This window comes from Coffea arabica, chromosome 8e (genome assembly GCF_036785885.1).
Source record: "Coffea arabica cultivar ET-39 chromosome 8e, Coffea Arabica ET-39 HiFi, whole genome shotgun sequence".
Taxonomy (NCBI): Eukaryota; Viridiplantae; Streptophyta; class Magnoliopsida; order Gentianales; family Rubiaceae; genus Coffea; species Coffea arabica.
The window spans coordinates 51,670,501-51,693,110 of NC_092324.1; the positions used below are offsets into that span (position 1 = coordinate 51,670,501).

General features: G+C 37.0%; 3 protein-coding genes across 6 annotated transcripts; 1 reads left to right on the forward strand and 2 right to left on the reverse strand.

Moving 5' to 3' along the window:
* The first annotated feature begins 700 nt into the window (after positions 1 to 700).
* On the forward strand, positions 701 to 3,921 carry LOC113703458 (aluminum-activated malate transporter 9-like). Its single transcript, XM_027224825.2, has 6 exons — positions 701 to 1,216; positions 1,481 to 1,621; positions 1,768 to 2,037; positions 2,117 to 2,256; positions 2,374 to 2,520; positions 3,231 to 3,921. The coding sequence occupies exons 1-6, from the start codon at positions 934 to 936 to the stop codon at positions 3,855 to 3,857; spliced, it is 1,608 nt and encodes a 535-aa protein (XP_027080626.1). The 5' UTR covers positions 701 to 933; the 3' UTR covers positions 3,858 to 3,921.
* A 1,992-nt stretch (positions 3,922 to 5,913) lies between these two features.
* Positions 5,914 to 9,974, reverse strand: LOC113703610 (uncharacterized). 3 transcript variants are annotated; one of them, XM_027225038.2, is made up of 3 exons: positions 9,784 to 9,933; positions 9,436 to 9,511; positions 5,914 to 8,541 (listed from the first exon to the last, which is right to left on the reverse strand). In XM_027225038.2, exon 3 carries the CDS (start codon positions 8,273 to 8,275, stop codon positions 6,239 to 6,241), a length of 2,037 nt encoding a protein of 678 aa, XP_027080839.1. In that variant the 5' UTR covers positions 8,276 to 8,541; positions 9,436 to 9,511; positions 9,784 to 9,933; the 3' UTR covers positions 5,914 to 6,238. The 3 variants fall into 3 exon arrangements, with proteins under 3 accessions (XP_027080839.1, XP_071916920.1, XP_027080838.1); XM_072060819.1 differs by having other exon boundaries at positions 9,436 to 9,589; positions 9,784 to 9,916; XM_027225037.2 differs by lacking the exon at positions 9,436 to 9,511 and having other exon boundaries at positions 9,784 to 9,974.
* Positions 9,975 to 15,882: 5,908 nt separating this feature from the next.
* On the reverse strand, positions 15,883 to 22,405 carry LOC113702702 (GDT1-like protein 1, chloroplastic). Of its 2 annotated transcripts, XM_027223830.2 has the most exons (12): positions 22,131 to 22,405; positions 21,938 to 22,022; positions 21,074 to 21,337; positions 20,760 to 20,813; positions 20,380 to 20,441; positions 19,832 to 19,900; positions 19,321 to 19,372; positions 19,132 to 19,206; positions 18,002 to 18,131; positions 17,197 to 17,267; positions 16,786 to 16,833; positions 15,883 to 16,258 (listed from the first exon to the last, which is right to left on the reverse strand). In XM_027223830.2, exons 1-12 carry the CDS (start codon positions 22,286 to 22,288, stop codon positions 16,187 to 16,189), a joined length of 1,140 nt encoding a protein of 379 aa, XP_027079631.1. In that variant the 5' UTR covers positions 22,289 to 22,405; the 3' UTR covers positions 15,883 to 16,186. The 2 variants fall into 2 exon arrangements, 1 of the variants encoding a protein (XP_027079631.1); XR_003451250.2 differs by lacking the exon at positions 15,883 to 16,258 and having other exon boundaries at positions 16,787 to 16,833; positions 18,002 to 18,127.
* Positions 22,406 to 22,610: the final 205 nt, after the last annotated feature.

The following is a 22,610-nucleotide window of genomic DNA, read 5'->3' on the forward strand; positions in this document are numbered from 1 at the left end:
GATGTAATGATAAACAACTTGTGCATTTATCAAGAACTAAAATTAAAAGACACCTATCAGTTTTACGCTGGACATATTCGCACATGAAGAAGTGGGACTACCGATGCATGAGTACATCATAAAGTCTTCTTGTAAATTCTCCTCCCAGAGAATTGTAGAAACGAATTTAATCAAGAAACAAGAGTTAAAAGGCTGTAGAATTTGTCTCAAGAACCATCTAAAAATCTGGCCGATAAAATCTTAGCTAGATGTATACATAGGAGAATTTAAAAGAAATGGTTAATGTACACTTTGATTTGTTGAAATAAGACCTGATCTCTAAAACTCCAGTGTGCGTTCCTGGTTGCTCCAATAGTCTTCCAGGCAGCCAAGGTTGCATGGAAAGATATTTTTCGAGTTGTTAACGTGGCGAAAAAAGGCCGCTTACTTCTTCTGCCTATGTTTCTTCTTATATTCTAGTTCTCCATCCATCCCACATTATTGAACTTAAGCATCTCTTATCCAAGTTCTGAATGTCATCTTTCCTTCTATTATTGCCGTATTATTCTTTTCTCTGCATATCATTTCCTGACTAGACATACTTTCTCCACCTACTTGCATGTACAGCTGAGTGACTGAACCAATAAACCCCACTCCCCCCCCCCCCCGGGGCAAAAAAAACCCCATACCATCCCCAATACAGCCAGTTCTTTATATCTCTTAGTCATACCATACAACAAACCACTTGTGCTCCTCATTTCAACTGACTAATTTCCTGAAGATTTTTTTCCCGTCCGTCAAGAAGCACAAAAGTTGATAAAACTTTCTTCTTGAAATCCTAATATTTCTATTTCGAGGGCTAGTTCTCGTAATTTTGAAGCTACGGGAACTTTAAAAATCAAAGAAGCCCAGTTAGAACAAGATTTGGAGAGGGATATATTTCTTCTTTGGAGAATGAATGGGAAAAATGGTAGTATTGAGATCAATATACCGCAGGTTAGCAAAGTTATTTTCCATGATGCTGAGAAGAACTCTGGCTTCTCATGCAGAGGATGGATTATGGAGGTCTGGAAATTTTGCAAGGAAGATACCAACAGAATAATATTCGCTTTGAAAGTTGGCCTTGCTGTTCTTCTGGTTTCGCTGCTAATTCTGATCCGGGCTCCTTATCATGTCTTTGGATCCAACATTATATGGTCTATCCTCACTGTGGCCATCATGTTCGAATATACGGTTGGTATGTAGCTTGTTGAAAGTGGAAAATTACCTGACTTCTTCTTTCTTGTAAGCTAAGGAGGAAAATTAGCTGAGTTATTCATAAATATTGGAAAAAAAGGTATTGAATACCTGTAAAGTATGACAACACGTAAAAATTGAATATTATTGTACAAAATATCATACACGACATGTTTCTAATACATTATCAAACATTCAGTTGAAATGTTTAATACTAGGAGAATAATGCATAACTAGAATTCTTTGTTGCATTTTTGTTCAACAGGATCCACGTTCAATAGAGGATTCAACCGAGCACTTGGAAGCCTGCTGGCAGGAGTTTTAGCAATTGTTGTTGCTCAAATAGCCTTAAACACTGGTCCTGTTGCTGAGCCTATTATTATTGGTATCAGCATCTTCCTAGTTGGTATGTCACCCTTTTGCCCATTTACCTACCAATCTGACAAACAAGAAAAATCTTACAGAATAATAATAATATTTTATTATTATTCTTATTATTAGAAACAGACCATCCACACTAAGATATTTTGTTCAATTAACTTTGTTTCGCAGGGGCTATTACATCCTTCATGAAGTTCTGGCCTCCTCTTGCGCCATATGAATATGGTTTTCGCGTAATACTCTTCACCTACTGCCTGATCATTGTTTCTGGATATCGAATGGGGAATCCAATAAGAACATCCATGGATCGGCTTTATTCAATAGCCATTGGAGGGATTGTAGCAGTCTCAGTGAATGTACTAATATTTCCTATTTGGGCTGGGGAGCAGTTGCATCAAGAACTTGTAACTAACTTTAAATCAGTGGCTGACGCTCTTGAAGGTAATCAACAATTTAACTCCAATAATTTCATTTCTTTCACTTTGGAAAACAATAAAATCGTTAACCTGGTACGTTTCAGAATGTGTTAAAAAGTATCTAGAAGACGATGGATCAAATCATCCAGAGTTCTCAAGTACTGTGATGGATGACTTTCCAGATGAGCCTGCATACAAGAAATGTCGATCCACTTTGAGTTCTTCTGCTAAACTGGAATCATTGGTACAACTAGTTTATAAATCACGTTCAACTAGACTATTAAGTCTTTTTCGTTTCTTTCTCGTTCTCAAAGATTAGGAAACGGTAACCATATTTTATTATCTTTGCTTATATTTGAAGGCTAATTCAGCCAAATGGGAGCCGCCGCATGGCAGGTTCAGTCACTTCTTCTGCCCATGGTCAGAGTACGTGAAAGTCAGTGCAGTTTTGCGATACTGTGCATACGAGGTTATGGCACTTCATGGCGTTCTTCACTCAGAAATTCAGGTCTTTGCTTCCCTATCGTTATTGGTCATATTCTGTTTTCGGTTTCTCAGATGCCCTGCTTAGTCCGACATTCACTATCTACTTAGCAGAATTATAACTCTTTCCAAGCAGTGTAGGAAATCTAGAATATACAAAAAGTACTATAATTATGTCAAAAAAAAAAAATCTCTTGATAATTCAATTTGATGCGATAGAAGAGGGTAAATGGCAAACAAAAAGCTCTAGAAAAGAACTCCCTGAAAACGCAATAGATGTTGTTTTTTGCCAGATACCATATGTGTATTGCATCTCTCAAATATGCGGTCTAGCTTTAACACGGTTGAGACGCAATTCTTTCCGTTAGTCCAAGGATGGCAGCATTTATACTTTCTGTTTATCTCCGAATTAAGCATCTTCTACTTTTTATTCTGTCAACGGTATACCACATTTAACATAAATTTTTATCTTTCCGAACATATTCCGCTATGTTTTCAAACAAATTCTATACGTGCATGCTTAGACAGCAGCATGTATAACAGCGCATGCTTAGGCAGCAGCATCTATGACAGATGCTGCATGTTTGAAACAAATATGCAATGCTTTTACTGCAAAGCCTACTATTACTGATACACTATTGCCTGCACATACTCAAAGATCATGTAAACGAATAAATTTATGCTGATGTAACTCTGTAACTTACCAATGTACTTATGTATTGATATGTGATTTAGGCCCCTTATAATCTCAGAATCACATTCCAGCAAGAGATCCAGGATGCTACAACTGAGGCAGCTGAGCTAGTTAGATGTTTAGGAAATGATATACGCGATATGCAGAAAGGTCTCAAAGCTCCTATACTGAAAAAGGTGCACGCCACAACTGAGCGTCTTCAACGAGCAATAGATATGCATTCGTATCTCCTCATTTCCACTTATGATCAGCCTCCTGATAGACAACTGCCGAAGTTGTCCCACACTTTGTCCACCAACTTGAGTGACATTTCAAACCAGATGGCAGAGATCGATGTCAAGCTTCCCGACGAACAAAACTTGAACATTCCACCCTCCCAGCCATTAGGAAGTTTTCCTCCAGCGCAAACAGAATCTTATCATGAGAGTATGAGAAAACATTCGAGAAGGCTCCATTCTTGGCCTTCCAGAGAAGTTGATGCTTTCGAAGAGGAGGGAGGTAATAGTGCAGATTTTGTTCCCAAAATGCAGGCACTGGAGAGTACTGCTCATCTGTCACTTGCTACTTTCACATCATTACTTGTTGAGTTCGTTGCTCGACTTGATCATCTGGTCGAAGCAGTTGATGACCTCTCTAAGATGGCAAAGTTCAAGATTCAGACGGCATAGAAGTGGAAGTAATGTGCATGGGAATACTGGAACAGTGATTTTTCTTTTTTCTTTTTTTGGAGGGGGGGGGGGGGGGTTGTTGGTGCGGGGTGGGGAAGCAAAAGCGCCAATAATATCAAGAACTTGAAAAGTTTATTTTAAGGTAGTTAATGACAGATACGGCATGAAAATCCCATTTCTGTTCTGTTGTCAAGAAACTGATTCTCTATCATATTCGATATTCTGAGAGTGATAGGTGGAGGGCATACGATACTGTGCAATGTAGTGCAAGTCAGTGTTACTTAACTCACATCTTTTGATATTTGCAGTGTGAGAACCAATTCTGGTACCTATTTCAGTGAATGATCCCAAATTTACAGTCATGGACTCATGGAATGTAACGTTTTAATTTTTTTTTTTTTTAAATAAAATCGAACTAGTAATCATGGTTGTCCCTGGGATATGTTAGAAATAATATATAATAAATTGTCTACCAAAATTCGCACAGAAATTTCTTATGCAACAGGAGGAGTTAGTGACAATCCATATCTATGCGTACTGGACCAATCCCTCATTAATCTCTTGCCAACTGGTGGGCTAAGTCGTTAGTCGTTTGTCAATCAGTATAGAAATGGAAAGGAGTTTTATCTCTTGTTAGAATGCGCCTGGATTTTGGAACAGTGACTTTCTTGGAGGGATTATCGCTAACTGATCGAGCATGGACCGTACTGTGAAAGAACTGGGCCGTGGGGAAACAATCCTCGTTAAAGATTATTGCCTGACCTTTCAATCATTCGTTTTAGACAACCTGCGCGTGTTCTCGAGACATCTCACACTCTATGACTTTGTACAACAAATGAAATAAAAAACCACTTTGGTTTCCAAAGGCCAAAAGTACATTCACCTTTTTATAGGATCGTAATGTGTATATGTATCCCCAACGATTTGATACTCGAATCAAGCTTGGCTCGCCAAGAACTTGTTTAAATTTGCTACTAACCAATTAAACTAGGCTGCAATAGTATTTTTGGTTTGATAAACTTTCAAGTTAAGTTCGAACTTAACTCGATTAGTATAAAAGTGAAATTTATATATAAAAAATTCAAATTATTAGAATTTGACTTAAATTCGACTCACTAAAAGCTCGTTCAAACTTGGTTCAACAAGTAAACAAGTTAAGCTTGAACAAAATCTCAAACTCATCCAAATAATTAAATAAATTTGAACACAAGAATGTTCAGTTTCTTCATATTCATTTACACTCTCAACGTATGTCTGGATTGATACCAAAGAACTTCAAATGAAAGGATTTGAATTTCACATTTATTAAAATAATTTGTTCGGCTAAAAGTTCCTAATGAAACGATCATTTACAATTACCAAAGCAAGTTGGGGTGAAAACAGAAATTATAAAAAGTTTTAAGGGTCCGGTCCGTATTGGATAATTCATTTCCCTTTCTTCCAGGGATCGAGACTATGCTCTTTATTCACTTTTTTTCAGTTCCGTTCTCTTCTCCAGCAACGGCAGCTAGATCAATAATTTGTTTTTTATTTACTTCTTTTTAGTTCCTTTCTTTGTTCTCTTTTCCGGCAACAGCAGCTGGCCATAGTGTCAAACGCCATTCCCCTCCTTTACTACCACGACCGCTCACACCTGTCCATATATGAGAGCCTTCAAAACCTACTTTTTGTCTCTCACTCTGTTTTGCACCTCTTCTTTTGCCACGAGGCAACCATCACCGGCATCTCTCTCATTCCCGCGTATTAAGTCACACCAAGACAGGAGGGGCGACAAAAATCGTTTCGGAAGAAAGTTGGAGAAAACGATAGAGGGGGGATTGACCTAATCCATTGATTTTAACTCTCAAAATTCCTCTTCCAGGGCTGGATTTCAAATACAAATCTTAGTCAAGTTAATTAAACAACACAAGGATTTTGGGTGGAGGATTTTGAATCCAGATCCATCTAAATCCCCGGTCCAAACATACCCTTGAGGTTTATTCGAAGTTCTGCTACTCAGGACTCAAATGTCAACTCACTCAAAAGCCCTAAAATACCTAATACAAAACACTCGAGATACAAAGAGATCGCCTGATTTATTTTGAACACAAACATTTGGCAAACCAACACTATAACCCAATTTACGAAACTTTAGATATTTACAAAGATGAACACCAGAAACCACAATCAAAAGGCTACATCTGAAAGCCACGTAGCTTTCCCCTTATTGCTACACATATTCAACAACACCACATTCATAGTTCAACGACCTAAACAAATATGAAACAGTTGCACATATGTAACAAGAGCACAAACTGTGAAAGCAGAAGATGCACAGACAACCAGAAGAAGATGCTGGCCATGAACATGATAGAACAAACAAACAGGAAAGCAGATAGTCTTCAGACCCAGCTTTGACGGATCCAAGACTTCCTTTGCTCAGATGGACTAACCATGCCATTGCTGCTGCCAAAGCTCAGAGCAGAATTGCTTGCCATCATTGCCATCAGACTTCCACCATGCACCCTTCCTTCTGGAATTGCAACTGCATTTGACGATGCACTTCTTTCAACAGGCAGAGCAGCTTGCAGGGGACAAACATATTTCCCACCAGAACCACTGAAAGGTGTTATAACACTGCTCTCCATTTTCATGATATCAGCATTCATGTCTTCAGCAATGATAACCTGTTTCATCTTATCAGGTTTGCTTGGTTCTGAATCCTGGACCATAGCTCCTAATGTCACAGCACCATGAACCCGTTTATCCTGGACCAGAGCACCGTGAGAAGCACACAACCCGGTCTTCCCACGCACAAATGAATTGCAAGGACTCTCACCATTTCCAAATTCAGAACCAGGCTGCCCCCAAGAGCACCTCTTCCCACCACCATGGGCCTTGCAGAAATCAGTGCTTCCCTGAGCACTTTTTCCACACCCTTCAAATTTGCATCTCTTGCCCCCACCATGACGAACACAAAAATCAGTCCGCCCCCTTGCACTCTTTGTGCATTCTGGAACAGCACACCTCTTACCACCACCATGTGCTACGCAGAAAAGGGTGCCTCCGTGTACGCTTTTTGGACAAATCATACCTCCCTGGAATGAACACCTTTTCCCTCCACCATGGCCCTTGCAGAAAGGCGTGCTCCCTTCAGCACCCTTGGTACATCCTTCAGAAGTGCATCGTTTACCGCCACCATGCGCCTTGCAAAACATTGTGCTTCCTTGAGCCCCTTTTGTGCATTCAGGATATTGACATCGACGGCCACCTCCATGAGAAATACAGAGACCAGAGAGGCCTTCTGCACTTTTTGTGCAGTTCTCCCTTTGGCATCTTTTCCCACCACCATGCCGGATACACAATCCAGATTTCCCTCTGGCAGCTCGGCTGCAGCCTTCATGACTGCAACGCCGACCTCCACCATGTGCAATGCACAGATCAGTCCGACCTTCTGCACTCTTGGTACAACCTAGGAATTCACATCTACGACCACCACCATGAGCCTTACAGAATGCAGTTCGACCCTCAGCTCCTTTATGGCAACCAAGTCTCTGACACCTCCGCCCACCTCCATGGGCGATGCAAAGGCCAGAAGCACCTCTAGCCCCTTTTACACATCCGTTGAATTGACACTGTTTCGTACTGGTACTACGCTGCTGTTGCTGTTGAGTTATCCCGGAAGTACAGGTGACTGAGCTTTTTGGTGTTGTTACCATGCTTGTTGAAAGCTCGGGAGTGGTTGCAGCTGGTTTCAAATCTCTTACAGCTTTGTTTAGCAAGTAACTAGTCTGCAAGTTATCCACAGTCGGCAATGGATGAAATAAGCTCCCCATATTCAAGCTTGATGATATCGATCCTTCTTCGGTGTAAAATGCCCCACCAACAGCCACGTGCATCTGGTCTACAACATTTTGTGGTGGGGTAGAGCTCAAATGGATAGAGGTGACATCAGATTCAGCAGTCCCACTGGAAAGACTCAACTCCAGATCAACCTTTGGCCAGACATCCACTAATTTAGAACTAGAACTAGTAGATTTCCTTGGGCTAAATGTTTTATCATTTCCAAGATGGAGGGAGAAGTCCAGTTCTAGGTCCATCGAAGATGACTCTTCAATTTCTTTTGCCGAAGAGATTGATGTGCATGCAGTTGCTGAACTCCCTTTACTGTCTGAGGAACTTGTTGAATGGCCTAGACGGAGACACAATGATGATTCCAATTGCTGACCCACAGAACCGTCAATCAAGCCCCATTTCCTTTTCATTCCCTTTGAGGCAGATACAAAAGGGATTGGTGAGCCAGAAGAATCAAGACACAGTGTAGTATCTGCACAAAAACCACCACCAGCAACTCCAATTTGAAAGGAATTACCCAGATTCTCGAATGCATTCAACGCAGGGTTAGCAGCAAAACCCAAATTGTGGAATCTGGCATCCATGACCTCACAGCTAAGATGCAACACTCTTATCTGAAGCAAATGTAATGACAAGGAACAGTCTCCCTGACTTCCGGGTTGAAAAGTTAGCTACAAAACTAGGGTTAGATGTCTCTAAATGAGTACATCCCACCCCCACTAACAAACCCTGAGGTATCACGTCGATCCATTTGCTGTAAAATTATCTGAATCAAACTAATCAGCAAGAGTCAGAGGAGAAAAGTGCATACAAACTCAAAATCTTCAGCATCCCAATACCAGAGTTCATCCTGTCTCAAAAAAGAAATAAGACGTTAGACTAGGTGATAAGTATCAGAGTAATATGTAATGTTTCAATGAGCTGGCACATAAAACTTGGCCAAAAAGGTTGCATAATGAAATTCGGCATATCACCAAAAGCACAGAATTTTTGAAGTACTTGTTCAATTTGGAAATGCTTTCAGGAAAACACCCACACCAAAATGTAGAGGAGTGCCTTCAATATAATTAACTTAAGCAAAGATCTTTGTCAATAAACAAAGGACAAAATAAAGTTATTTCGTACTGCAAATTACACATTTGAAAAACCCACTACTAACTCAAGTTTTTTTTTTTTACTGTAAAGAAATACATGCTCATACTGAAATTAAAAATCAAACCATGAAAATATCCAGGACAAGTGAATGCATCACATGATAGATCTTTTTAAAAGCCAGATCTGTTATTAACAAGCCAAAACAGATCTTCTGGAACAAGATTAAAAGATATCAAATAAAGTCATCAACAAATAAACGGCATACTGATCCAGAATCAGCAACACCAAGCATAACTTTTAATTAAAAAAAATAAAATAAAAGCTTCTGCCGTAGTATAATAACCAAGTTTCACTATAGGAGAAGATTACGAAGATAAGCACACCAAATCAACCCTGGTAAGCAACATCTCCTCAAATGAAAAATGGGGTAAAAACATTCAAACGTCTGAAGCTAAATTGTCCGATATGAATAAATAAAGAATTAAAACCCTCACTTCAAAGGGAAATAATTTTGCATAACAAAAATCAATTAAATTTCAACATTTCAGAGGTTTCTTATAACTGAAAATCCACTAGTTTTGAGGTTTCTCATAACTAAGAAAATGGAATCACCAAAATTCATTTTTGCCAATCAGATGAGTTCAGTTACCTAGTTGAGCTAGCAAAGTTTTCCTAAAACCGCCAAAGGGAATAAACAACCTCAAGCTCCCATCTTTTCCTTCCCCCTAGCTCAGCAACCAAATAGTAAATCGTCAGACTTCAAATTTTATCCAGATTATGCAACTTTTAATCCATACATGAAACTGCAGAACATCAAATTCCAATGAAACACAGAATTTATTGGAGCAAAAATTAACAGAATTTAAGAATAAAGTAAATTGAGCTAAAACCTTACAAACTTAACACTGCAAACTTCTCCACAAGCTAAAATCAGAGATTTAGCCAGACGGAAGACAGAAGGAAAGTGAAAACCGATAAAATAGATCGGGAAGAGTACCTTCAATACGTCCACGAATTGATCGAGAGGTGGCTAGGGCTTTGAGAGTGCCGGCAAAGACGAATAGAGACAGAAATATGGGTAGTGCTTTTATATGTACGTACACAGGAGTGTTTATTAAATAATGGAGTGGAGAGAGAGAAAATATTAGTGTGTGAGTGTGTGTGAGAGAAAGAGAGACAGAAAGAGATTGCTGCGCGTGGAAATTGGGGAACGGAAATTAGGCGAAAGCGACACGGCGGCGTATGCTACATTACATACTACTGTAACCACTAATCCGCGGCATGCTCTGAATTAATTGATCAGGATTTTAATCAACTAACTTGATCATTCATCAATCATCATTCGGGTCAAATATCCACAAAAAGAAATGAAGTTTAATGTAGTTTTTCTCCATAGACGTGTTTAATTAAGGCATCCAACTTGGTAAACAGAAATTGTAATTTTTTTTTATCTAGGTGTATAGCTTAATGCAATTAAATCAAACGCTATAATGTTCAAATCTAGTCGTTATAGTATCGCTTTTTTAAATTTCTCGTAAGGATAAATTAGTTCCAATATATTTTGTAATAAACTCTCTACCATCGATCGATAAAGAATTATTCCTTTAAAATCAAATTACGTCTTCCTCACACACTAATTTTCTCATATCTTTACTATTTTCTCCTTAATCTTTTAAATACAATAACTTCCTCTAAAATAGTAGTTAGATTTTTCGGGTAAATACATATGTATCTACAAAATAATCATACATCTTCTTCAAATAAGCACACACCTAGGGTTGTGTGCCAAAAGCACTAGCTATGACTATTTGAGCATGGCTTCATTGTTATTCACGCGAATATCAAGTTAGCATTTTTAGCTGGTGTTGCGTAGTTTGATTTTTTTTTCCCCATGTAAATGTCAAATTTTATGTTTGTTAAGCAAAATTCACGTTACTAAATATTAAATCTTGTTTGAGTTTGAAGTAACAATTAAACGGGTTTAGATGTAAATTGTTTGCAAACGACGGGGACTAATATCCGCGTTTTATGACAAATCTTATGGTAATAACAATGACAGTTGTATCGTCTCAAATTTTAATACTAGTACATTTTATTAGTATATGATAATAAGTAATTACACAATAGAAAATCACAACCACGTCATGAAATTTCATTATCTAATTACAAAGTTCCGTATTAATGAAAGATGGAGCGTGTGTAAGCTTGTCCATCTACTTAAGTTAAAAGAGTTAGATTAGCATTTAGCAGCGTGCTAAAAATGGTTTTTTGGTTTATAAGACATTACGATGTTGTCTAATCCATGTGGTTCAGGACGATAGGTGCTGCGTTTGAACAATCCCGGCGGGTTTGTTTGGATTTTAAGTTATCTGAGATATTTTTACTGTAGCACTTTTTGTGATGTGATGTATGTGAGATAAAAAGGTAATTAAGAATATAAAAAAATGTATTGAAAATTATAACGATGATATAAACAAATATATTTAAAAAAATAATCAACTGTCCAAACAATTTACTCTTAAAATCAGGTAGCTAAGTTCATGCCACTATATCTTGTCCCTCTGGGTCAAATCTAGCTACAGGTGACCCGGTTTCCGGTCGGTACAAAAGGAAATCGATAGAACTTTTAATTGTCTATCCACAATAAATGGGAAAATGATGGTGCAGGATTTAAGAAAAATAATAGTGAATGATGTACGATGATATAAGAAAACTCAGGTAAAAACACAACTATTGTATACCTCTCACTCTCAGTCATAGGTTAGATGTTAAAAAAAAGAACAGTCATTACTTATTTCAATTTTATCCTTACATAGTAGAGTACTATACAACCATAATTCATTTTTTATTTCCTATAGAGTCACGCACTCTTGCCACTCTTACAACTATAATAACAAAACTACTAAAAATCACCAATAACTTCTTCTCTTTTTTTCTTTTAAAAAAAAAAAAATAGTGTGTGCCTTTCCCACTTATATCACATGTACAAGTGTGCTCATAGACACTAATCTACATAAATATTTGGGCCAATAAATTAAACTACAATTATAGTAGAGCGATACTTAGACGACTCTCAATTTCAATTATGACAATGTAACACAAATGTATATATCTACTGATACAAGTTAATTCAATTATTAAGATCGAGTCAATTTATCAATAAAAATTGTATGTTCGAGTTCTGTCATTGATGCGATAACTATATTAATGTGTGATCTGATAAAATTCTTGTAAATGATTTATAGTTTCAAACATGCTCCGACTCGCAATGGAAAATGTCAAAAAAAAATTACAAATGTGTACCTATTTCGTTTGTATATTTATATTTTTTTTGGGTAAAGTTTGATGTGGAAGCATTGGTACGGCCTAAGGTCAACAAAAATTTGGAGTGTGGAGTGTGGGTCTGGCCGTACAATAATCATACAACCTACATGCAGGCATAGCAACGAAACTATTGGCAATTTGGCGTGGCGTGGCGTGGCATGGCTGCTGCTTCTTGAGAGACTGGAAAGGTCGCGTTAGATTCAAGAAAAACTTGGCAAGTTTAGGCCTTAGAGGCGTGGCGGTACGACATCGCTTGTCGATTCGTTGAAGTGCCGAATTTCGAAGGTTGGTCGATTCATAGAGAGCCACGCCAGCAGTATGACACGTCTAACTGAGAGTTTTGATAGGACCGCTTTGATGGAGAAAACAAGCAGAAAAACCGAAGGAACCCGAGTTCAAAAAGAGTAAAGAATTTCCCAATCTTCACCTTTTTCATTTATTTGGCAGTCGGCACTCGGCAGCGGCTCGTCACCGTTCATGGTGCCTCGGCTTGTGGACCCCGTATCTGCCACCTGCTTTTTTTATTGATTATGGAAGAGTACTTTGACGGTGGGTGGGGATGATTGTTGGCTGTTGATGATTGTTGCTAATATGATCTCATTTGCGCCGCTAATTGGCTCCTGCAATTCCACTTTACAAAATTTACAATAATGGTAGAGAATCCAAACCTTTTTCCGTCTATAAAAAAAAAAAAGAAAATTCAATCCTTTGCTAATGACCAATTAACCACAAGGCATTGGGCGTTTTCATGCCATTATGTTGTACAATAAAAATTGCAGGATTCAATTGTAACTCGTAATCTTAAACATATATGCTTTCATTTTTTTTTAAAAAAATTATCATGGACTATATTTATAAATTCAAGATAAGTCTTCAAAGCTTTGACGTTGGTGTTTGGATGGCCTTTTTTTTGGTGTGTCTATTAGAAAAATAAAATTTGTTTAAAACTTTAAAACATCCACAAGTTTTAATAAAAAAAAAAAAAAAGTACATCAAATAAGGTACCGTTGGCTGAGGTGGGTATTGGTGATAATTGGGGGAGGCTATCGATGATGGGAAGGGGGTATTTCAAAAAACACAGGGTATTTTGTGCATTATAAACAAATACCAAAATTTTTTTTTTAAAAAAAATACAACTCTAAGAAGTTATTATAAACTTTTAGATAAACATAAAAAAAAAAAACCAGACCAAAAAAAAGTTTGTTGGGGGGGGGGGGGTAAAGGGTAAATAGGGAGGGTGCGCTTGCGAAAATCACAGAAAATGCCTGCGGCTGCGGTTTATTAGCTATTGTTTGTTTTTCCTCAAAAGGTTCATTTCATGGTAACACTTGAGCAAAATCCATTACGCAGTCGAGTGAATCCCAGCTACGAAATAAATACTGCTCAATTCAATTGTTTTCTACTACAGTAGATATGATTAGGCATTTTCCAATCAATCAATAAAGGAAAGATCGCAGGTCAAAATGCAGTATTGTTAATGCGACTAAACAGAACAAGGAAGATGCGTCAAACATCAGATGAGCCCTTTTGTTGTTTCAGTGCAAACACATTTGTTGGCGAAGAAGAAATACCCTCTGTTCTTAAGGCATCTTTGAATGGTGTGAGGATGTGATCGATACCATTCCAAAACTTCATAGCACCATATATATATATATGTATATATATAATATCGTCCAACATCCCATTCAAACCATCGATCTTAGGGGCATCATTGATCCAATAGCCCAAAAAAAAAAAAAAATCACTTTCTGAGAAAGGAATATAATCATATTTGTATTAGAATTAGCTCATATGCCATAGACATAATTTAAGATGAGAAACTTTGGATGCATCAGTTTCAAATTACACTACTATTTGTATGGATCACTCGAGTCTTTGCTCGCAATTATATAATTTTTATAATCTATAAAATCACTTATCATTTCGATAAAAAAAAGAGAGCTTGAATGAAGCCTATATCATAAAGAGTGGCACAAATAGAGTTGTAAAATGCACACTTTAAGTCCAGAGTTCCAACAAGTTACAATTCAATTCTGGTCAAATCCAATGTTCTAGATATCGTCTTGTTTCATTAGTTTCCAAATTCTCTATTCTTTTTCTTTTCTTTTTTTTATATAGAAAAAAATTACTTTTGGGACGATGGGTCATTTTCTCGTGAAAAGGTCAAAGAACTTATTCCTTCATAATCTGGTATAACTCTAGAATCACTCACTCTTTTAGACACACAGATTTAGGTCTCACGCACACAAATTGAAGTTCGATACATGCACGCAAAATTAAAAAAAAAAAAGAAAAGAAGGGAGCTCTCCCAAATTGATATTGACCAAAAGTTGGAATGTGTAGCCAAATTCATATCCAAAGCGGATTATCTGATGCTATTATGCTGTGATGTTTACTTTTTGACTTTGATGCCGATTCAATATATATAAAGAGTAAATTCAATTTCTGATGAACTTTTTTAAGTACTACAGTATAATTTATGTTGACAAGTTTGCTGCAAAGTTTACTACATTTCTCATAAAATAAGGGAATGGGGTTCCAAAGTAAGTAAGTAGTACGTAACTGTTTTTTTTTATTTTTATTTTATAATGACCTTTTCAATTTTCATAAATTTGTTGTCATTGAAAAGTTGGGGCAGATCGACTGGTCCGGTCGCCCCTTTCTTTTTCCCTTCGAAAAAATGCCAAACAAAGTTGTAACGTGGGATGGTTGGAATCTTAATACATTTTTTCCCCGAAGCGAAATTAACACACACACACACACAAATAATATAGACACGCAGCAGGCATCAATGCCTCTTAATACATGCCTCTGGAATTCTTCCAATGGCAATGGCAATGGCGTACGTTTGAGGAACATATAAATCATTCATGTACACAGTGGAAAACAGCTAAGTCTAAGAGATATTCGATAATATTAGAGCTGAATTTTTATTTTTTGAAAATTATTCGATTTTTTATTCTGGGTTGAGGTCGGTGTATTCTTTTCTTTCGATTCTTTATTAAGAAGAGAATATGCGAACTTAAGATTCGGCTCTGACTATGACGCACGTGACACGGCTCGTGCGTACCGTCATCCTGTCGACATCCCTTTATTATAAAATTCATTCATAATCTTTTGAAAAAAAGATTATTATTATTACTGTTGTAAAAAATTGGCTAACGCATGATTTTCAATTCAATTTTTTAATCGTCTGCGAAGACGATGACTTAATTAATTATTCTTAAACTGCAGAAAAGAAATTTCCTGACTTGTCTGGTTACTAAAAGCAATTACTCCCACAACAAAAATTTGTGCTGCATTTCCATTGTCCGTACCTACAAAAGCTCGAGCTCTTGGTTATATAGAAGAATATTGTGCTAAACTAGTGGTATTATTTGTATGAGACTTTAATGTGCAAAAATACATCAGTATTGATTGGAGAGCATATAAACAAAAACGGTAGAAAAGAAAATATTTGGAGCAATTCATTAAGTAAACTTTTGCTGCAATTAATTTTGGATTAATCTTCTATGTATACATTGACAGTAATTCGAATTAGATATATGACATACATAATCTGAATTTGAATTTGAAACTCATATTTTGCATATGTATCGTATATTCAACCGTGATAATCAGTGTATATAAGATTTACTCATTAATTAATTGTTAATTAGCTTCGACAAAAACCCTCAAATTATATCTAGTTTGAATCATGCTATGAATAGCTTGCTTGCTTGATTTTTTTTTTTTTTTTAAAAAAAAAGAAAAATCTGATCCAGGATTTCCATTTGCATAATAGACTCACTCGTACGTGGTAATAAATACTAGTATCAGCAAAGCGATCTAGCTCCATAAAGTGTTGGGCTACAAATAAGAATTATATATGCTACAAGGCCAAGCAACAAATCAAAATTTTTTTTCATGTTAAGTTTGTGTTGATGCAGATGTTTTGCTGCAAAGCATGAGTCTGGTCAACCCTCCTCCTTCCCAGATGGAATTCATCCAAAAATGTCGATAAAATGTTAGTCCCATTTGCAGCAAAATGCTTGAGAAACACACGAATCAGCAGTGCAGCGAAAAATGGCTGCTTCCTAACTCACTATCTCAATCAATGTCACCACTGCAAATACAAGGAAGAGAGTACCGCCAATGTAGGCTATAACCTGTACCAGAATTCAAGAAATTGTTCACTGACAGATGGTGATCGAAACACATTTTACATCAAATATAATAAAATCTGTTTCTCAGTACACGGCAAAGTAACAATAGGAGAAAAAAGAAAAAGAAAAAGAGAGAGGCAGGGTCTAAGCATCCAAGTCAAATTTAAAGAAAGCAGCAACTGAGATGATAGAAAAAGATGATTTGAGTTGTCATACAACATGGTTCAAAGTAACAAGCCATCTTGATCAATAAATAAATGATCTCAATCCTACATTGTTACCTTACTTTAGGATCTTAAACAAATCAAGGGCAATTGCATTGAAGTATCACTACAAAAATAGGTGAATTTCCTGAGGGTAAGCATGCCAAATTTCGTATTGTGTTATTATTTCTAAATTGTTCTGCAGTCAGACAGATATAGGTTGAACGCGACTCTTAGAGGCCTTTCATGATGTTTAATTGTTTGGGAAAAATATGAATCAGTTACACGTTTTCGTCTAGACTTGAAGATTCTGGTAATCAATCATACCTTCTCCGATAGGAAAGTCCCCATTAAGGAGCCACCAAGAACAGCCAGCTGCAAGTAGCAATTTATGTTAATTGCATGAGATTACGTTGTTGAGAAGCAAAATAAAGCCTGAAGGCATGAACGATGCTATATGACTTGGAACACGAAAGATAAGATGCATGTCCACTAAAATTTGTTGTACATGTGTTGTCTCCACTCTCCAGGAGTACTTCAAAAGAAGTAATGGTGAGTATATCCGTAAACAAATTGCAATTTGTATGAATGGATGTTTCCAACAAAAGCACTTCTCCATACTTCAGCACCTCTGCGAAGTTGCTCCGAAAGTAGAAACAAAGCTTGCAATTTTCTTTGTTATAAAATCTTAGTGCTGCTTGCTGCAGCAAGAAGGTTAAAGGTTGAAGTGTAAATTACCAATGTTGCCACTCCATGACCGGCTAATGCCCCTCCAACAACTCCAAGAGGTGAAGAGGCTGCTGCAAGTGCTGAATTGAAAATTTTATGTCAGAAGTGGACAGGGAAATGAAGACTTCAAATTTGCAACAAGACAAGACTGATATGCATTTCTAACTTATGCGCCTATTCAGCTGGTTTGTCATTTTCAGTAGAAATGAAGCTATATCATGATACCGGCAAATTAAAAATCCAGATTTTGAGATACATCATGTGATACTATGTTTAATTGACCAGTTGACTTGAGCAAGAGGATTCTGATATTAAGATCTTGAATTGGTATTATAGGAAGATGGACCACAAACAGGAAATCAGCAGTTTTTGCTTTTCTTAATGCAACTATATATTTCCTTATTTCAATAGTGCGTTATATGTCTTGATGATGACCTGTTTATGTTGATTAATCCGTACTCCTAAAAATAACCTCTAAAACCTTGCGTATTTACAAGCAGCCTCTTGGTTATTCAAGCCTTCTGCTGCATTTGTTGCTTCTTCTAGAGGATACACCAAAACAAAGGACAGAAACGTACTGTTGCTTAATGATCTTGCAAAAATTCACAGAAAAGGACGTGTGGAACTCAAAATTTTACCCACTTTTGAGAATGCAAGCTTTAGCTGTTAAATATCAGAAATATCCTATATGGACCCTGAACCCCCCCAAAAGAAAAAACAGAAAAAAAAAAAGAAAAAAGAAGACACTGTATGGTAAAGCTATAAAGTTAATGGACCTAGGACTAGAGATTTTTTCGGAAAGATCCTTCCTCACCTATCGTGGAAAAGAATGACTTATCACCCCATTCAGCAACAAAAACAAGAAGGAAAGTGCTAATGACGGTGCTAGCAACAGCCAAAATTCCAGCTCCATTTCCTGAAAATTCTGAAACTGCCAATTCTGCCTGGTATGGAAGAATGGCTAGAGTTATGTTATGAGGTTGTACCATAATAAAGGAGTTGAATACCTTTGAAAAAAATATAAGGAAACAAAATGTAGCAAGAAAATCTGACAACTTGAAGAATATAGTTGTCTAGTTTGGCATAGTAGCCAAAGTAGCAGTTATTTTCTTAATACATGTAAAACAACAGTCATTCACATACATGGACATACATATCTAAACATCACAGTGTCTGGACTCCAGTCAACTCTAACGCAGCAAGAGCCTAAACAATTATTAGTTCTAATTGTTAGGGATGAGGTAGACACTGAAACAACAATGTATGCATGCAATGTTCACCCGCAGGTCCTCCTACGTTTTCAGGAATTTCCCAATTTTCAATCTCCGCCACAAGATTTTCAACACTATAAATTGTTCTCAGCAACTGTTCTTAAAACTGCCAAGAAACCTCCACCCAGCGCTTCAGAAAACATCAACTATGGAATGATACAGTCCATTATCATTCAACGATCTGATAGGAAAGTGAAGTAAGTTCAAGTAATGACAGTAACTGGTTTGTCAGAAGTTTGTGGTTAGCGAATTAATAGCATCTCAACTTAATAATGAATACATCAGACTGATGGTAACATTGAAAATTTGACGTTCAACAGGGAAACAGCACCATGAATGTCAAGGTGTCTTCATCAATCAAGAGTTGTTTTACTGTGTTCAACTTTACCAAAAAAAAGAAAAGGGGTATTGATGACTAAGCAAAAGGTAATAATCAATGCTAGGGATGCTGACTTTTCATCCCCAGGAAAATCAGAATATGAAGCCTTTGAAACTGGTGTTCAACATTTCACATATCGAAACTTTTCTGATGCAGCAATAGTATATCGTCACTAATCATCTTAGAAAGCCCATATACATAGTCTGAGGAAGTTAGATGTGTATTACTGATTTTATATGTATCTTGGAAGGACTATATGGACGCCTCATAGCATTCTATTAGTAAAAACTGCACCTCCTTTTGTTCTTCTTCAGTCTTTTGACGATCACCCGAGGAGGCTTCAAGCAATGTTGAAACACCAAAGTAGACCTGTGGTCAATCAGTATTACAAAATTAAAGTTATAATTCGAGTCAAATCATACTTAAAAGGTTCGCGAAGGAAGTGTATTTCTTTCTTGCCAAAATATCTTTAGTATCTTTTACCAGAAGAAAAGCTGCAGCAATATCATCAATTGGCAAATCAGCATCACCAAACCTGCATTCATGGAGCAGAGTTAAATTAAAGCTTGATAAAATGGGTAGTAGTTTCAATTAGATCGAGAAGAGATCCTAACAACTTGAACTACATCAGAGATATGGTGGGTACATAAATACTGCATATAATGGACATGACAAACGTTAGAGGGTGGGTTAGTGGCAGTTGCTTGTCAACAAATCCATGAGATTAAATGGAAAACACATTCATTTATTTTTCACATCCAAGAAGTGCCGGATCTTCTAATCGATCTCTGATTGATATGAGATATCTTGCCCCTTGAAAATCCAGTCAGGGATGTTCACTGTCCTAAAATGAATAGTCATGAGTTTTCTAAATTCTTCAATGCTTCTTCCACATTAGCAGCATTTGCATGAATGCAATCCAATTGCCAACATGATAGGAGGACCAAGGTCATCAAATTCTATGACGCCTAATAACACAGGAAAGCAAGCTGACCTGAATGGGAGAATACCATCAACATAATGAAAAGTTCTTCCAAGAATGACAGATATGATTGTCATTGCCCTGTTCAATGCATAAAAAGCTGCATCAGTTAGGTAACTATTTCATCCACAGAACTCTTTCGAAATTTTTTGCTGAAGTGAAAAAACCAGCTCATCATCATATAGCTTTGCTGGGAATTCAACATCAAACCAGATGTCATTTTGATTCAGTAAGACCATGAGAGTTTGTTGGAAATGAATTCTTTCTTAGGTAGGTAGAGCAGGAGAACAGCATCTTGATGAAAATAAAGATACCATAATTCTTGTGCACCTTGTATTGGTGGTTAATTGCAAACTTTAAATTTGAAAATCACACTTAGTATTATAAACAAAAAGGGCAACTGGCTGACAGCAACCATAAAGTCTTTGATTTTCTTTTCCAGAAGGTGCAACAAATTTAACTTTCCCAATCTTCTCTTGCTTTAGCAGCACAAACCTTGTCTGGCTAGCAACTGTTTTGAATGCATTTTAGAACTAACAAGCTAAAGTTAAATGCCGTACCCTAGTGCACCAAAAGTTCCAAGAAAAACAACAGCAGCAGAGTTCCTAGCCGCCAAAAGTGCCTGCTCAGGAAATCAAAGTCATGCGCGGGTTGATAGTTAAAACAGTTGTAGATAGGAGTTTTATAGGATGCAGTGATAATTTAAATTTGGTTGGGGAAATGCAATAAGGATTTGATAATGGAGTGCAATCCAATATAAGTAGCATTTGGCTTGAGAACATTGAGCAATCATCTTCTTTTGATACAAGCATTGCCCTGAGTAACTCCTAACAGCACTTGGACATGTTCATCTATGATGATATACGCAAAATATTCGTATAATTCTTATAGCCAGAAAAAAGTAGTCTCATAAAGCTACTCTTAAGAATTATTCTCTTACTGCAATGAAGAAAGTTTTGTCCCCTAGTTCAGAGAAAAATATCAGCAAGAATGCCTGCAATAGGAAGATAGTGTTCAGCGGATCAGTTGGGAGAAATAGCTTTCTAATTAGGTAAAACTCCAACAAAATTGACACATACAACCCTGATTGCCTGGAAAAAAAAAATTGACAGTTAAGAAAGCATGGGTAATGCTCAATGGGAGCAAACCAAGGCCATAAAGCGCTTACAAGTAAAAGAACTGTGGACAAAACGTAGGGTGGCTAAAGCATGACAGGATTTTCAAATATGATAGCTAAAGGGAGATTTCCCTAACTGAAGCAAAACCTGTGCTAATATCGCCAGTGTCACCAAGAAATGAAATTGATGATAACTGACTAGCAATATCTGAACTGGCAACTGCCTGTTGAGCACCTTGAAGAGTGAAGAACCCACACAGCATCATAAGTTTCAAGTGACTCTGGTATGACATGAAGTTTGAAGCAGTTGTGTGTTTAGTTGTAGCCATAATATTGTGCTCTTCAACAGAGTGTAAAAATCTTATCCCAGTGCAGCTTTTGCCCTCAGTTATTCTGCATTCCTGTGCCAAAAATTCACATTTTGGATCAGCAGAGGATTCATTAAACCATTCCTAAGTTACTAATCCAAGACCAAACTCAGGACCGAAAGATAACAACATCTTGCTTCTTACTTATTATACTCCTACAGCAATAATCCTTTTGGCTGTTGTAAAGGAAAACTGAACTAGGTCTAACAAATTCATGGGAAACAGAAGTAATAGACTAAATGTCTGCTCTGTGTTTTTGCATTTTTCACTAATTTATTTCCTCCAAATCTGAATGCAAGTAACGGAAAATGAAAATATTCAGTTAATCAAATTTAAATGCTGTAGCCAAACCGAATTTTGTTTCATATAATTGCCTAATATTTTGCACCTTAGACATCCTTACTTGCCAACGCATTAGCTGAAGAAATTTAACTTCCCCATCTATTTCTGTTCTTATACTAATCAAATTACACAAGGTGTACAAAAAAAAAAAAAAAGACAATCAATTGTCCCAGAATCAATACTAAGGCCAATAAAACAGAATGTATTACATTAAAACTAAATAATTTCAACACATTCTTTTTAGCAGAATAAGCAATGCACAAGGAGGGATTACCAAAGGGAAAAACTTACACCGTCTTTTGAGCTATCAAACACTTTACAGAGGAATTTCCCCAAGTTCCCTTCATGCATTTCCCTACATTGCTTTCTTAACTTCCTGTAAATGCCCAAACAATTGATAAATTATTATATCTATATATACATGAGTGCTATTCAACAGTACTTGAAACTAACAAGGCCTGCCTCCATTTCACATTAAAGTTACCTGGAAAACGCTAGACTATGAGTGGACCAAGAAACCTTTGGACTAATACAAATCCCATTAAAATTTGGATTAAGACGAGACGGCACTGAAGTGTTTGTCATTGTTGAAGGTTTTTTCAAGAACGAGATTCTCTGGGAAGGGATTGTTAAGCATCCCATTTTCCCTCTGCTTAATCACCCCCTTTTCTCACTTGGGGTTTGGGTTTTGGATGGTGGGATCACCGACGTGTGAGGAGAAAGTAGTACGAGGAGGAGATAAGCTATCAGAATCGCAAGACAGTTAAAGACCGTTAATTTCTTACCGCGGATTATCTATTCGGGAATTTTATATCTAGGTCCTCTAGTTGCATTTGTTTTGCAATGGCGCCCATACAACTTCTACTTATAACAATTACTTCTTGCATTTTTCACCCCAATAAAATACTCCCAACTCTTTGCGTGTGATGGCTACTTTTTATGGGTTTTTGCTTCCCGTTCTCGG